At 45.7% G+C, this 17687-nt stretch overlaps 1 protein-coding gene across 4 annotated transcripts in view; it reads left to right on the top strand.

Annotated features, from left to right (window-relative positions):
* The window catches only part of LOC119395728 (NADPH oxidase 4), a 357853-nt gene that overhangs the window by 281882 nt on the left and 58284 nt on the right, over window positions 1-17687 (top strand). The window contains exons 2-3 of one of the 4 annotated variants that reach the window (XM_037662740.2): window positions 11000-11095; window positions 17521-17634. The exons of 2 other annotated variants lie outside the window; for them this stretch is intronic. In XM_037662740.2, coding sequence (XP_037518668.2) covers window positions 11000-11095; window positions 17521-17634 — 210 coding nt within the window. The remainder of the gene's footprint in view (window positions 1-10999; window positions 11096-17520; window positions 17635-17687) is intronic. One more of the 4 variants, XM_049416757.1, reaches the window with a different exon arrangement.

The following is a 17687-nucleotide window of genomic DNA, read 5'->3' as shown; positions in this document are numbered from 1 at the left end:
TTGTAACGAGAGTGTAACTGCTCAATAGCGGGTAAGATTTCAACACACAAGTATACTTACCTATAATGCTTATCAATCACGTGATAAAAGAAAACAAATCGTGAAATTTTATCACACTAAACTTCTCAAGAGATAAACTTTCTTCACACACTCACATATGTTCTCTCATATAACTAGTCAGCCAATGGCCGACGACGCCGTCAATGTGCAAGGCCTGAGCGATACCTTAGGAAGAATCCTCCCACTCCGCTCCTCATACCTCAGACAAAAAATACAGTTTACTACTGGTATAATATTACCTCAAAGCAGGTAATAGTGTGAAGGCTGCCCCCTGCAGGTCCTCCCGCGTGGCATGGCGGTGAAGCGAATGCTTACGCGACGATTTCTGCAGGGGTGCAACGATCCCAGCTGTGTCCGATCTGAGTTGAGACTATGTCGATCGTTGCTGTAGTCTAAAGCTTTTCTAGGCTGTAGGAAAATGGACATGAAATGAGAAAATACCACGTGATTATAATGTAACGTGCATCAGGAAACATCACCTTCTAACAGGCACGCCCTGAGGTTGTCAATATCACAGAAAGAATGCAGAAAAATAATGTTTGCCGTAGTGTTTGAACTACCATTCACCGGTTGAAGCAGCGCGTCGCTTTGGTTTCACAAGGTCAGGCTCTCAGAAAACGCGGAAGCTTGCGCTAAGTCGCGCAAGGCTTAGGCACAGCGAATATAGTCTGTCACAGACTTTGCAAGAATGACCAAACACCAACGAAAGGAACTCGCGATGAAGCCGGGCATCAGCAGCCCCCGTTGAAGCATGGGCCCCTCGTCGCCCACATGTGCTCGTTTTCCCTCATGTCAAGTTCTTCGCGTAGTGATTTCTTTCTCGCCGCTTGCCTGAAATTCTCTTGTCGAGGATATTCCAGATCTGCACAACACCGTCTCCTCGCTGCAGACTCTTCGGCCAAGCATAGGCAGGATCCGCTTGCTGCCGGCGATGTAGCTCCCGTCTCGCAGCAAGCCGAGTCTCGCGGTAAGCAGCCTCGGCGCCGCGGCGGAAACTGCTTGCGAGCGATGTCTCCAGCAATGGGCGTGGTTTGGCACAGCTGGTGCTCCTGCGCATGCGCGGCTATGACAGGTGACGCGCCAGCTGTGCACCTCTCGGTAGCTAGGCAACGGCGCGGCAAGTTTTCTGGGCCGACAGACTTCACTGCGAGCTAGAATAGCTTCGCTGTTAAAAGTGAGGTTCCATAGAATCCGTTTCAGCTACCTGGTGCGGTAGCCATACTGCAACGGGGTCAAGATTCATACAGATAACGGCCGCATAACTCTGCTTCGGATGCATGTAAAGAAAAGTCTTAATCATCAGATTGAAACTGAATGAAGACGATGTCGCGGTTGCAACAGCGGAACGCCAAGATTATCCGTCATTCGACATCGTCCAGCGAACAGTGTCAAGTATTATGCAACACTTAACGAGCATTCGAGATTCCGGTACTACTTTTATTCCTTTTTATGCCTTTTTCATTCCTGCCTCACTACTTTTATTTCATTTTCCTTTCTTTCTATCGCATTGAACAATGCTCCGTTCTGTTTCCTCCCTCCATGGTGGGAATTGGACCTTCATCCTCGCGCTTAGCCGCGCAACGCTTCGTTTGCTGCAGGCAGCAACCAACGCTTTCATATCCAGGCAACAATGCAGTGTGGCAAACGTGAAATGAAAAGTAACCTCGATAAAATATCAGATTGCCATATCAGATAAGGCTGATCGCCGACAAGTTCACGATCGAGAGAGAATCAGTGTGAAAAACGGCGCATCTATCTATCTATCTATCTATCTATCTATCTATCTATCTATCTATCTATCTATCTATCTATCTATCTATCTATCTATCTATCTATCTATCTATCTATCTATCTATCTATCTATCTATCTATCTATCTATCTATCTATCTATCTATCTATCTATCTAGCCGCCTACGACGTTGTGCTCTCCTGGTCGCTTGGATAATCGAATGTACAACAAAGTTGGTATAGCGTAACATGACTGTATGACGAACATAAATGACAAGTCATAACATTAAAATCATGACACGCATGTCATGTACAGCGTGACTTACGTGCCACGCTCATGGGGTGCTGGCGGCCGTTTCGCTCGCTTGATTTACACCGAAATTGGTATCTTGCGACGTGACTGTGTGACGAACATAAAAAATTGGCCGCGTATCTGCGTGCTTCGCTGCAAATGTCGTGTAAAGACGATAGAAGAGGCGCTGCGTGAGATATGGACGGCAGCTGGCAATACGTCGGGAAACATGAGGGCTGTGTTGCGGGCTGGTAGTCCCGGCTCAGCAGCAGGCGAAGACCGGCGGTGACCAACGCGACCGGTGGAGACTCCAACCAGCCCGAACACGCGGTTTGGCGCGATGCGCTGAAGCAGAAGAAACGTCCGCACTCAACGAGTACTCTCCACACACTCTTGTATTGACACGTCGCCTGCGTAAAACAGGAATGCCAGAGCGGCGCCCCATGGCATTCGTACAGTGCAATACAGAACCGAAACCGAAACACAACAATGAGCTCGCGCAGATGGCACGGAGGAAGGCAAGTTTCAGCGCAGTCGCATTTTCAGCGCAGCTTAAGAAGGTAGGGTCTTTGGAATTACGTGTGTATGCATTTTCTATTAAAGGAACACACCACCTAATACTTACCTAGTGATGTTGCGCCTCAGATATGCGCGATATTTACTTTTTGATCGACAACGTTCACAAGTATGAACAGCCGTTCCAGTTCAAGATGGCTGGCCCTTGGGCAAGTGGTTCAACTTTGGCCGAGTGGCTGAATCGAGTGACGTGCCGACAAACAGAAAGAGAGACAGACCAAAATTTTTCCGTTTAAGTATCCCAAGAAAGACTATCGTCTTTAATAACACGAGTTAACATGAAAGTCATGACACACATGTCATGTACAGCATGACTTACGTGCCAGGCTCACGGTGCGCTGGCGGCCGTTTCGCTAGCTTGATCTACCGCGAAGTTGATATTGCGCGACGTTACTGTGTGGCGAACATAAATAATAGGAGTTAACATGAAAACCATGAGACGCATTTTGCTAAACGACATACAAGACGATGTATGCAGCTCTTTGCTGGCTGCTTCGCATTAGATCGATTCCCACAATGCGTGGGATCTGCCGGCTTTTTTTTCGACTGACACCGCAACTGAAACCTCTGAGCTTTAAAAACTTCGCTTAAAAATGTGTTGAGCCACGACATAGATGGGGAGGGCAACTCCTGGGTCGAAAGTTTTTCACCTGTATATGTATCAGTACATCAATTTGAAATGTGCCGTGGAGTTCGTGTTCCGTAAACGTTTGTGATGGACTCAATGACCTACACGTTGCGTAACACTCTAGTGAAAGACAAAGAAGTTTAGTGTGACGACCAGTGACTTGACAAGGGGTCTAATGTGCCATTAGTGTGGTGCTGCTTTTGTCGTCGTCTGATTATCGAGATCCTGTCGGCGTAATTGCGTTCCTTGTGTCCTGGCTGTCGTCGTTGCCGTTGAATCATTTTCATCATGGCTGCCAATATTTTAGCTGACTTGGTACACTTTTTCTCATTTATACTTTGTCAAACGTCTTCGTGTGAAATATATATCGTTTTAGAAGGAGCTTTTACCTTTATCCTCTCGGATTTAATTTTTATTTGAGCCAAGTATTAATAAAAAATGCTACATTTACTCAGACTAGCTGGTGTCATTGGAACGTCCTTGTCAGTAATCTCTAATATGATAACCCTTTTGCTGCTTAATTGTCTAATGCATATGACACCGCGCTCTGGCCTCCTGGGGCATTCTTTAGCATGCGGGCATGACTTTGCCCAAAAGCCACATGCCATCGATGCATTGCTCTAAAAATGCAAATAAGATACTGGTGCAAGGTGAAAGGTTGCTCTTGTTTTGAGATTTGGGTATTACATAAGAAAGATAAAGCTTTTTCGGTGTATGTTGCCGTTACACATGTGGAGCTTCAATGATACCACGGATCAAGTTTCCTGGACAACTGAAACGTGTCTGTGTCTCGCGAATACACGCCGCAAACTATGGTGGCACAAACCGGTTCCCTGTGGCGTGGTTCGTTGCGTATCCCAGTCAAGTCATGTTCCTTCGCGTAGCTCATACGACATGTCATAGGGTGCTACGTTACGCAATGAATATTCTTTGATATCACTTGCGATTCTACGAAATATCTGAGCTTCATTGCCGGTGCGCATAATCGTCACTAATAATTTCCCGTTTCAAATGAGCCTGTTTTAACACGAAAGTGTTTTATGCCGGGGTCCACCAAGACTTCACTGACGTGTTTCCGTCACGGATATGACGCTGTAAATTGTACAATGGCAGTTGATAAAGAACTAAAAGAAAAAGTCCCGTCAATGGGAATCGAGCCCACGACCTCTCGCTCCACAGCGCGCGGCGCTAATCGATTCGGCCACACAGCGTACGCTATTCAGTACACCAATGGCGAGCTATTTATATACACCATTTACCGCTGGCGGTACTCAGAGCTCGGTGGCACTTCAACGTGTTCTCGTTATCACCAGCGAGATGGCGCGAAGGGCGCGCTTTAAAGGGCGTCGCCCCGCTCGTTCTGATGCGCGCGCGCTTATCTCGTGATGGGAGGGTTGTACGTATAGTGCGTTCACAGCAAATGTTGCGTTGAAGTTACAGAGCGCACGAAGGTCACTTAGCGGGCGGCAGCGGCCGAGTTTGCGAGAGGAGCGCGCTGCTCAAACACGCAAAAGTAACTACTGCAACAGTTGTTAGATCGCGCTCGTCCTGAGTATACTTGTGCGTTCGTTTCGTGCGTCCTTCTTTGTGTTTGACGGTGCTATAGCTGCCAAACACCAATAGACACTGTACAAGCTCTCATATATCAATGAAATATAAACGCTGTACTACCTCTGTGAACACACGTTTCACTTTCGTGTTCTTATCCGATTCCTATGACGGATCAGCCATATTTTCTTTAATCATCGACACGCATCAACAGGGTATTTTGCTTCGCAGTTTTAACGTATATGGCAAATTTTTAGTCTATAATAGTGGTGCAGAAACATGGGACAAAGTACCGTTCGAAGTAAGACTCGTTTCTAGTATTTAGTTTATCTTATAGAGCTTTTTTATCATACTTTGCTGGCTATCTTTGTAACTATAGATGCCTGGTAATTTTCTGTAATATCATGTATATAAATTACTCAAATTTATTATTGGATTGAATTGCACAACATCTGCTGTTTACCTGTATTCGTGCGACCTGCCTTTCATCAAAGAATGCGCTTTTGTACTGCGATGCGCAAGTTATATCTTGCATTTTCCAAGGCTGAGTTAAATGTGTTCAGAAGGCCATAAGCTGGTCAACAATAGGCCTTTGCTGCAATGATCATCGTATCAGTTTCCCGATATGAGCCAACAAATCTGCATAGCAAGTATTATGCGCTCGTAATCCTCGCGCGAACAAAAATGGAGCTGCACACTTGCTTGAGCGCGCTGGCGGTGTCATTTTCACTGCAAGAAAAGCCTCCCACTGGTTTTCGGGCGTGAAATATACATGTTAAACACAATTCCGTCATTAGAACCTGCGTTCTGACGTTTTCTTTAGAACTCTGGGGCATATACTGCATACAACCGTGAGTGCTGTCGCATCCTCTAAGCTCGCGAAAGTCAGCAACACGTGCCACATGCGTGTCTTGGGCACAGCAACGAGAACGAAAACTGGGCGCTGCGTCTGCTTCTTTCAGTGTTATCTCACGGACATAATCCGTGCTGTGTATGGGTGCATCCACTACGGAGCCAAGCCTTCCGGCACTGTAAGCCAGGCAATCATTTCCTCATCTTGGCTGTCCTCTCCGCGTTGCTTCCGATGTTATCGCGAAGCCGCTGTAAGGAATCTGCTTCAGGGCACTCAGTACGCGGTGTTACTTAAAGCGGATTGCCGTGAAGGAAAGCCCTTCGCTTTCGGCGACGCCTACTACGCCAAAGGCGAGAAAGATTAGGATCAACGGGCACAGCACAATAGAGGAGTGGAGCAGGAATCCTGACTTTGCCAGTGTTTCTCTGCAGCAATTGGCCGTTACAGTGAAAGCAAATGTGAAGACCGCAATGAGCACCTGATCCGAACGCAAACGGCTTCCGTATTTACTTGTAAGAGAAAACGATGGCATTGCGCATAAATGAGGTGGTCATTCACATCTGTTTGAGCTGATGGAATCTGCCTTGGGGAAAGCAGTTCAACTTCAAAAAAAAAAAGGAAAACAACAAAAAAGAAAAACATAACAGAAACAGTATAACGCCCGTCATTACCAGTCTGTATTTTTGCCCACCAATATTTCAACTGTTTGCACCAATATGCGTTTTTACGGCTATACTTATACGTTGGCGCATTGATGAGCAAAAAGTGTGTCTGGATGTTCAGATTACGGATTATACCGTAAAACTACTGCAATTATACTGTAAAAACGATAAAGCAGCCCATGTTATGCAACGAATTGTGCAACCTATGTTACTTTCGTAAAAGATAGTAAAAGTCACTTGGGATTCCCTGTTGTCGTTATAGCTGGGTTTCGACTAAAATAGAGACTTAAACAGAGAGAGAGAGAGAGAGCGAAATAAGTTAGGAAGCGTTAATGCTAACCGGAAATGTGTCTGGTTGGGTACCCTGCGCTCAGGAAGTCAAACTGGGAACATAAAGACGAAAGGGGAAAAAAAGAGGCGGTGACTGCGTGCACGAGCTCGGACAACATCAGACATTCCGAGGCGCTCACACAAGCCGTTCGTTTACAAAAAGCAGAAAAATGCCCTTGCTGTGTTACAGAGCTATAATTGGTGATGGGAAAGGGGGATATCTGATGAATAAGATACAAAAAAATGCTCGGTTCCTCCGCCGTCAACCAATTTCATTTGAGGACTTGAGGATGTACGCAATGAGCTATCACTCACGCTACAGTGGTCACACGAGCGAAAAAAAGCTTTCGCAGTATGTCAATACGCTAAAAGTTTAACAATAATGTCAGGGTGATTCCACGTAAGATCGAACAATCGATGGCTGGTCGACCTCTCAAATTTAGTTCAAAAGTTTATATATTATTGCCTGATGAGTGGAAAGAAGAGATCCGCAATTTGTTTTGCCGACAAAAATTTTTTCAAAGCACAGGAAATTAATAATGACGAAGAGGTGGAGTGGAGCGCTCATCCGCTCTGCTGTTTTGGCCAACGTTCGTTATGAATTGCACAAAATATATTAAATTTAGGTAGCTGAAATTTCTTTAACTAAATATATGCATGTTTTTCCTTCTGCTCAGGTATTTTTAGTTTTGATGTGTGGTGTAGATGTTTTTATAAAAAAACCTCAAAATTGGCCCAGGAAACGTTATTTTCTTTACTTTGAAGGTCTTTATCTCGAAAAATCCTTGTAGCAGAGCGACATAAATTGCGCATTACGTTGTTCGCATGCTTCTCTACCACAAAGCCGAATCTCATATTTATATAACTTTTCAGTAAAGAGATATGATCGGGCTAAGTTAAAGAAGACACCGGACAATGAAAACTTTTGATAATTAAGAAAAAAAAACCCATTTTTTTATGTTTCTTGAACTTTGTCCACTTATTCTCCTCCACATCAGCTTTCATAGTCATTGAAAACATGTTGCATAATGCCGTTGCACTAATAGTTACGACCCCTCCAATGAGACCCTTAGGCAAAGATTGGCAATTCCGACTTCTTGCCCAGCAAGTGTATAAAATGCAGGCAGGATTGAATTGCTTTTTATTAAAAGGCCAGCAGGTACCGAAAAAGGTGTCGCCGGCACTGAAGACGTTAATTTTGAAATTATTTCGTCACTGCAGCAGCCACGAGCGCGGGGCCCCCAGCAGGCGCGCGTTGTAAGAGACGGCGCAGTGAGAGCTCGTTTTCGCGTCCTCAGACCGATTGATTTCGAAACAGGAACACCTCTGGGGTGACTTGAACGCACCTACACCGATAGTCGCAGTGATCTGGTTAATGACATCGATTTCTTTTTCAGGGGGCATAAGAATGTCATCGTTGAACTGTGCGTTCCGTGAAGATCTTTCATTGCAGTGGTAGCAAAAGCACGCGTAGCACAAGTAGTCCGTCTCACTAGCAGTCACTGTTCTTTCGGGCGTTAAACGTTTCTTCAAAGCGTATATGCCTAGGTCGGTAACTCTGCGAAATTTTGGCTTCTTTGCAATAATTAAAGGAGTACTGACACGATTTTGAGCCATCGCAAAAGGGATATTTTTTGCTTCGTTGGTGTGCAATGTCAACGCTGTCCACACACTGCAGTCGGAGAACACGTATAAAATATTATAATTTGACTTTGAAGTTTTCGTCGCTGAGCATCTGCAAGCCAGCCCCACTGCAAGGACATTATCCCGATGAGCCAAGACAGTTCCCCCGAGTTTGCGAGTTCTGCGTCCTGCATGCAGCCTAAATCGTAGAAATCACTGTCAGGGTCACTGGACGACAATTCACTAATCGTTGTTCATGTGCACCACGAGCAGATGACGGATTTGCGGCTAGTACGTCGCGAGTTTCTGTATCTCCGTGACGTCACACTGCTATGAAAACGACACTGAGAAGCCACCCCCTAGATATCTAAACCGAAAGTGTCTTTTTAAGGTGGCGCTAATTAAAATATATACGATGCATTCCCAAGCACCACAGTAGTCGTTTTAGGTTTCTCGACAACAGTATTTTTATTTAGAGCAACAATCCGAAATTTTTAAAAATTTGTGTCAGTACTCCTTTAAGCTTCTTGTGCTTCGAAAGGTAGTCTCCACAATACACTCATTCAGAGCTATACTTTCTCGCCATGAGACGCACAGGAGGAGTAGAGTAAGAGCAAAGCACAAGAACTATCCGCGCCGAATGAAGTGTGAACAGCGCTCTGAACGCGCGGCTAGTTCAGGCCGTCTGCTGCCGACATCTAAGGTAGACAAGCGCATCCGGTTACCGATAGTTTTGCTTTTCTTTCCTTTTGACGTTCCGAATTTTGCTTTGCCACTGGAGCGCCACGTTAATGCTTTCCACTGATCGCAACTGGCACAGCGCAGTTTCTTTGGCAGCAGCGTGCGTGAAGCGAGCGCTCATAGCTCCCTTATAGAGTTCTCATCTTGCTTCCATCTCCGCCTTGTTATCAGCGCCTAGCTGCGATGCGAACAGAGGGCGGATAGAATCATGGATAGAATAGCGAAGCTCCAGTGCACGTGCGTTCAAGTCACCGGGGAGGCGTTGCTGTTTCGAACTCAATCGGTCTGAGGACGCGAAAACGAGCTCTCACTACACCGTCTCTTACAACGAGCATCTCGGGTGCGCGCGCCTGCTCGGTAGCCCCGCGCTCGTGGCCGCTGCAGTGGCAAAATAATTTCAAAAATAATGTCTTCAGTGCCGGCGACACCTTTTTCGGTACCTGCTGGCCTTTTAATAAAAAAGCAATTCAATCCTGCCTGCATTTTATACACTTGCTGGGCAAGCAGTCGGAATTGCCAATCCTTGCTTAAGGGTCTCATTGGAGGGGTCGTAACTATTAGTGCAACGACATTATGCAACATGTTTTCAATGATTATGAAAGCTGATGTGGAGGAGAATAAGTGTACAAAGTTTAAGAAATATAAGAAATGTTTTTTTTTAATTGTCGTCAGAAGTTTTCATTGTCCGGTGTTTTCTTTAACTTAGCCCGATCATATCTCTTTACTGAAAAGTTATATAAATATGAGATTCGGCAGTGTGGTAGATAAGCATGCGAAGAACTTAATGCGCAATTTTTGTCGCTCTGCTACAAGGATTTTTCGAGATAAAGACCTTCAAAGTAAAGAAAATAACGTTTCCTGGTCGAATTTTGAGGTTTTTTATAAAAACATCTACACTACACATCAAAACTAAAAATACCTGAGCAGAAGCAAAAACATGCATATATTTAGTTAAAGAAATTTCAGCTACCTAACTTTAATATATGTTGTGCAGTTCATAACGAACGTTGGCCAAAACAGCAGAGCGGATGAGCGCTCCACTCCACCTCTTCGTCATTATTGATTTCCTGTGCTTCGAAAAAAGTTTTGGCGGCAAAACAAATTTCGGATCTCTTCTTTCCACTCATCAGGCAATAATATATAAAATTTTGAAATAAATTTGAGAGGTCGACCATCCATCGATTGTTCGATTTTACGTGGAATCACCCAACACTAGCTTTGACGCAACAGCTTGTAATATGAGCCATTTGTAATAGGCCACATGTACCTTGCCGTTTTGAAAGTCTGACGTTGCGATGTTTGTAATTTCCCTGTTGTGGAAAAGACAAACAAACATATATTTTCTGCGATACTGCCCATGACGCTTCGATTTTCACAGTGAATGCAAGGTGACTGTATAAGTAGCAGCCGGATGCACTCGACATGACATTACATATCACTCACAGGATAATATAGCCATGAAAAATTCCAAGATATATTATAAAGAACAACGCTTATCCAAAACAGTGTTGCAGTATCATAAGGTAACGGGGGCATATTAGGAAGACCATATAACTCACGAACGTAATAACAGTACAACACGACAATTCTTGCGATCAAAATAAACAAGCAGCAGTAATGTAATTTAGACACTTTAAATATTGTAAATCACAAGGAGTTAGAAGAGGTATTTAAAAAAAGCATACAGAACATATGTCTGCGAGAAAAAAGAATAAATAAAGTGTCATGCGGATACGTCTAATGCGTGTAACTTGCCTTGTTTTTTTTTTGAAGACATTGGCCTTGGAAGAAAGTGAACCGAGGCCCTTCTGGTGTACTGTTCGTTGCACTATTTAAATCATGGAAAAATCATTCATGTTATTGTGATTCTCTATATATACGCACTTCTTATACCACGAACTCTTTCCCGCGAAAATGCCGATTGGTTTCTAAAAGATTCTTTTTTTTTTCATTGCAGGTCGCATGGGTAGGCGCTGTCACGGCCATATTTTTCGCCACCTACTGCACGTACAAATACGAAGAGAAGCACTTCTACTTACGCCAAATACTCGGGGTAAGTTTTAGATGCGAAGCATCTTATGGCGGAGCTCAATCCGGTGGCGGTGGTGGTGTGCAGTGAGACCACCCTTACTGCGCATGCGCGAACCCTCTCCACATACCTCCTCTCCGCTCCCCCTCTCCCATCCCCATCCCGCGCGCCTCATTTTCTCTTGGGACGAGTAGGCAGCAGCGACGCCTCCGGCATCTTGACGTCGCACGAGCGGCCGCTGGCCGCCTCTGGTTCTGTAGATCTAAGCGCGGGGCGCTCGTGCTCTCCTTCCTCCTGCGACGAGTAGGGAGCAGCGACGCCTCCGGCGTCTTGACGTGGCACGAGCGGCCGATGGCCGCCTCTGCTCCTGTGGCTATATACGCGGGGCACTCGTGCTCTCCTTCCCTCGCTGAAGAATCCCACGACGACACCAATGGCATGGACTGCAGAGAGGCAGACGCACATGGCCTTGCGACTTTGCGGGAGTCGAATACCTCGGACGCCGGCAGTTCCATGCAGCGGGAGCTGGATGGAGACTGGAAGGCAGTGCTGATTCTACGCCAGAGGAAGGCACAGGCTCGAGAACGCAAGAAAAAAATCGCACCATCTCCCGCTCAAGCTAGCCATCTCCCCGCTGCTTCGCATCCACACATGGCTCCCTTTAGCGGGAGATGGTGTAATGTTTTATTCTTCGTCGTACTACTGATAGCGCGAAGTGAAGACAACTTCAATGGAGAACACAACACATGCTCTAATAAAAGACAGCTTTTAAAGACATCGCCAAGTTTCAAAGTCAGGCACTTCATGCATTGCTAATGGTAGCCTCGTCTGCACTTGCCAAAAATTTAGCATGAGGCAGAGAGCAGAAATGCCTCTAACCAGGGCCGTAGCCAGGGGGGGGGGGGGGGGGGGGTAGGTTAAAAATCTCCCGAAAATTTTCAATTTTACTTGCGTATATATACACGTACACATACAAACGCACGCACGAACATACATATGTATGGTTGAACCCCCCAGAAAAGTTTCTGGCTACGCCCCTGCCTCAAACATCTACACAAGTAGCATAAAACGGGAAGCCAGAATTAACATGCGAAAATTAATGAACCTGCTCAGACTTTCTAGTAGAAGGTTACTGGGCTTTCAATATGCTTTTATTATCGCTTTGTGACCTTTAAATGAGTTAGTGTCTTCACTTTGAACTCTCATACTGCACCTCTAGCAAGGCTTCTGTTTGGGCAAGTTGTCAAGATGCACCTCTAGCATTTAACGTCTGACAAGATAAATACATTGTTTTTCGTCGACAAGAAGAGTGATGCAGGTTTGTTGACTCATGATGACGAACACATTAGTTGCCTAGCTTGTATCATAGCTCTGAAACAAACGACGGCAAAGAAGATGTACAGGACGAACACAAGCGCTAACTTTTCTTGTTGGAAATTGGCGCTTGTGTTCTTCCTGTACTTCTGCTTTGACCTCGTTTGTTTCCGCGCTATGATACAAGCCAGTATACGATGAAACAACAATCCCATATTGGTACCCTTCTCGACATTAGTTGCAGCGCGAACTCAATACGTGGTCGAAAGAATTTCACGCGTAAGAAATACGCACGCCGCCAATGTGTGCTTTCGTGTGAGTCTTCATTTGTCCGTGTATCGTGGTTGCGCTGCAGCTAATGCGTACCTGTTGTGTTTCGCATTCTGTTTTGTTAGTTATTTGCTTTTAGAGTTGTGACGACATGTCGTCCTACGACAGTCCTTGTGCACAAGGATATCTAATGTTAGGGTCATTTGTAGTTAAAATGACGAGCGCAGGTAACAAAACTATAAAGAAAGGCTATATAACGAGTACGAAAGAGCGTAAGGTGGTTGAGTAAACTTGCTCATCTTTATTGCGAAGTGATGGACACGGGGTAACATGTAATAAGCTTTATAATAAAAGCACGTTATTAGGTGGCGCATGCAGAAATTTGTTTTGTAACAAAAGGTTCTCCGCAGGTCGGGGCAAAACAGCCTCGACGTTCTGAGGCCTTTGTGGCGTCAGCAGCGTGATGGATTGGAGCCAAAATATTAAACTAACACAGATGTGTGCTTTAAATTTCTTCACTTTCTCGAACGACATTGTTATACGTAGTCCTAGACCCGCGCGCTTCTTCAAGTGTTGTCGATTACCTGGGTGCAAACTCTCCGGAAGTATTCATAAAGCTAAAAACTTTAGCTTTGTTCTAGTGCTTTACAAATGTTTCATGAAGATTTAGGATATTAAAGTTAAGTGCTCCCAGCGAAAAAGCTTTCCTCTCCGACAGAAGATCGTTAAGAGATAAATATCGAAGGGTACTTGATTATAATCAAGTGGCTAGTTGGCCGTATTGGTGCACATCAGCGAAAAAATGCAGCGCAAAAAATTACACAAGATCGGGACAGACCTAGCAGCTCAGCGCTCGTCCTTGTCGTTCCGTTCCATCTTTGTACTATTTGTGCGCTGCAGTTGTTTGTCCAATGGTATCTTTATAAAAAATGACTGCTTGTACATCTGTGATCAATATGCTTCCCTTTAATTTACACTGTTCAGTGTGTGCTTGTGGCCATACTTGATACTGTAGTGCGAAACTACACAGGCCACTTAAGAAAAATTTTCATGTATATTTATAATTTCCATACCTATACTAAGAGAAGTGTTTTTCATTCTTTTTTAGTGTTGCACTGTATTTTTCATGTATATGCTTCCCTCTGATAGTGAGAGGTAGACAATTGCACACCAAAATAATTCATGTCTAAAGCAAAGCGGCTTCGCGAGCCCGAAGTTCGAGATCGCCACGTCGCCGCTCCCGTTTCGCGTCAGCGGCCCGAGCGCTCATCGCGGCGCTTCACAGGAGAGAGAATGAGGCGCGCGCGCTCCGTCGTTTTCATACCGTGGAACTACCGTGGCGCCCCCAGCGGAGTGTGCAGCTGTCGCACCACCTGTCGTGCGCACCGCCCCGTAGAGTAGAAGATTCCTGGAGGAGAGAGTGGGGGAGAGTGAGCGTGGGAGAGGAGAGAGAGGGGGAGAGGGCGCGCATGCCGCTCCGTAGAGTAGAGGATTCCTAGAGGAGAGAAAGGGGAGCGTAGGAGAGGAGATACAGGGGGAGGGGACGCGCATGCGCAGTGGGGTGTGGACGCCGCGGAACGCGGGAGTGAGGGACGGATAAAGCCCCCGCCATAAGCTGCTTCGCATCTAAAAAACGCATTGGGAAGCAGTTTTGCAGTGTCTCGCTATGCACTTCGGTGAGAGTGATGGGATGGTATCCTTTGACAAGTTTCCGTTTTCAGAGTGAACGGCAAAGAGAGGCGTAAATAAGCAACCTTTGTATTGGCAAAGTTACTACGGCGATCTTTGTTTCTTCTCGGAACATCAGGAACAAGTAATGCGTCGCTGTGCTAAAAATTTGTTGCACTCATCGAACATCATCAACGAATCCTAAGGATAATTACACAGCTGGAATGAATCGGAATCGATTTATGGGAACGTCACGAAGCGACTCAAGCTGTGAGACACCCCCAAGTGGAGGGCTCCTGATAATCTCGACCAGCTGGTGTTCTGAAATCGCACAGTGTGCGTGTATCTAGCATTTCACCTCCATCGAAATGCGACCGCCGAAACTGTTATCAAACACGCGTTTTTCGGATCAGCATACGAGCACCGTAACCACTGTAACGCAGCGGCGGACAATATCGAAATCGTAGTGTTGGTGTCAGCGTGCTTGGTGCGTGGCGTCAAGGCAAGAGATGTTTGCTAGATTAGGACGTATAGTAGCTTTGAGCCTTGCTCTTTAGATGTTGTGCGCTCGATTTTTTTTTATTTGTGGGCACACGCACGTGGTATAGCCTGGCTGATGTTTTATCGTAGGGTTCAGGTAGCTATGAAAGGGCCAATTTACACCTACCTATAAGATACACTGCTGTAGCAACAGGTAAGCAGAAAAAATTGCGGGCGCCAAAATTCCGCTCTCACGTATGCGGATGAGCTGACACACACACACACACATACACACGCACATACAGACAAATAAATAAGGCTCTGCACATTGCAGAAAATGGTGAACAAGTTTCATGCGATCATTTTTTTCAGCAGTTAATAGTCATTATTTCTCTCCGTATCTTCTTTTACATGAAATCTTGTTATTTCGCGCAATGTACCATCACCGCTCCATTCCTTGGATTTGACAATATACAAGGAATCGACAGGAAACCGGCAGACTCAGTTGCCGCAAAATGCTGACGTGTCGCCGTGATGCTCTAGGCAGTCAACATTTGATAAAAGATGCCCACTGGCAACTACGTAGTGCGTCCGCCCACATACCTAGACAACACTGCCGAACAGTTTGTCTGCCTTGCTGATTGACGCGGCCTGTGACAGCGCAGCAACCCTTACCTGGCAGTGGACGAGAACGGCAGATACGCGTTTGCACTTTTTTAAAAAGCCTTCAGTGCAGGAGCATTGGCCATTGGAAATCACAAGCTCAGGAAAAACACTTCGTAGCTACGCTGGGATTTCCTGTGCGTCCGGATTCACGCCAGATGTTTACTCGAACAGAGCAACAACACTTATTTCATCGTCGATCTTGTCCTTAGCGGCAACCAAAATCAGGTACTCAATACGCAAGGACACTCTCACCTTCGACAAAACATTGCGTTTAGACATCGCAATCCAAAAAACGCAGTATTTCCAACAGGAACAATCCTCACTTGGACCTTCTTACAGCCGCCATCTTTGCTAGCTTTGCCTGGCCTCGCAGCGCCCGCTGAATTTCATTTTAGGTGCGAATACAAGGCTATGCTATGGTTTTCTAGCGTGCCTAGATAGCCGAGTGGTTACGACGCTCGTCTTCGGATCGTGGTTACGCGGGCTTGAATCCCGCCCCGCCAAGAATTTCTCTTTCTTTCTATCTCTTACTCTTTCTTTCTCTCTGTGCACTCGTTTTCTCGCACATCGGAGATTTTACTTCCCCCGCCACGCAAATCGGGGCACGTGTTCTGGAAGCGAAGCAGAGGACGAAGAAGAAGGAGGGCGAAGGGAGCGCTTGCCGGTTACTGACGATGAAAATTTCTATCTATCTATCTATCTATCTATCTATCTATCTATCTATCTATCTATCTATCTATCTATCTATCTATCTATCTATCTATCTATCTATCTATCTATCTATCTATCTATCTATCTATCTATCTATCTATCTATCTATCTATCTATCTATACATACGAACACGAGTCACAGGCCACGATCTGAATAACGTGACGTGCCTGTCGGAGATCGTGTCGCAGTAAATCCGGTGCCGGCATTGACGGCGTTGTGAAGCGGTAAAACACAATGTAATGAGATTGACACCGTAAGCCCGAATCGCACCCAGGCATTCTACCCGGCAGTCAAGCTTTCTGCCACAGAGCCGCGCCAGTGCTTGAAAATTCTTTGGAAAAAGACCCATCACAATCGTCGTGTCGGGAAAACACCGCTTGTGGTTTAAGTGTTGGCTACTCGCTTTGATAACAATGTAATAAACATTGACGACGCAATCTATTCTCAAGCGTTGCTCGAATACGTTAATAATAATATCTGGGGTTTAACGTCCCAAAACCACGATATGATTATGAGAGACGCCGTAGTGGAGGGCTCCGGAAATTTCGATCACCTGGGGTTCTTTAGCGTGCACCTAAATCTAAGTACACGGGCCTCAAACATTTTCGCCTCCATCGAAAATGCAGCCGCCGCGGCCGGCTGCCCACCCAGCGGTTTCAAATGGGTACAGGCGGGCTTCGTGGTGGTGCTACATTACCGCAGTGGGCGAGGCTTCAGACGCTTGCAGGATTCCGAACCCGCTGCACGGGACCAAGGGTTGCTCCAATACGTTGTCGAACGCTACCTATCACATTATCGGACCGTTCGCGATAAAACTTGCATCTCAGCTCTACCGTAAGTCAGACGTTACGTCGGACCATGAGCTACCTTTTACACGCCAGTGTAGTCGACATGCCTGAGAACAGTGAGAAGCCCACGATATTGCGCAACTACGAAACTTTCAAACAGTGACATCGATCCACTTAATAGTAAAGTATGGCTCAAAGCAAAAAATCGGGCATACGCTGACTGCTTCGCATGAAATAGAACCCCACAGTTAATGGGATCTGCCGGAATTTTTTGTTATACGAAGTGCTTTTCGTGCTATACATGGAATGATACGAACATTTTCTTAAATAGAGTGTCGCCGGAGCGAAAATTTGACCCAGTCACTTGCCTTCTCGTCGTGGTAGCGTTAGCTTCGGTGACGTTTCTTGTTCAACGACTCCTTGTAACTTCCAACCTACCGCTTCCCCTAAACTTCTGTCTTGTTTGCATATGAAATGACAGCGTCCCAAGTGCGCATGAAGCCATTTGTACGGTGCTGTCACCTAAACTTGCCTAATATTTTTTTGCACAGGTGGGGCTCTGCTTGTCCCGAGCAACAGCGGCAGTGATCAACTTCAGTTGCTTCATGGTGCTCATTCCAATGTGCAGGACACTGTTACAGATTCTCAGTTCCAGGTTGCCCCCGGTAAGTGCAATATCTAAAGCTGAAACGTACTTTGCCTCACTATTCGGTGGTAG

The sequence above is a fragment of the Rhipicephalus sanguineus genome, chromosome 6 (assembly GCF_013339695.2).
Source record: "Rhipicephalus sanguineus isolate Rsan-2018 chromosome 6, BIME_Rsan_1.4, whole genome shotgun sequence".
Classification (NCBI taxonomy): Eukaryota; Metazoa; Arthropoda; class Arachnida; order Ixodida; family Ixodidae; genus Rhipicephalus; species Rhipicephalus sanguineus.
This window is presented reverse-complemented; position numbering and strand designations above follow the sequence as displayed.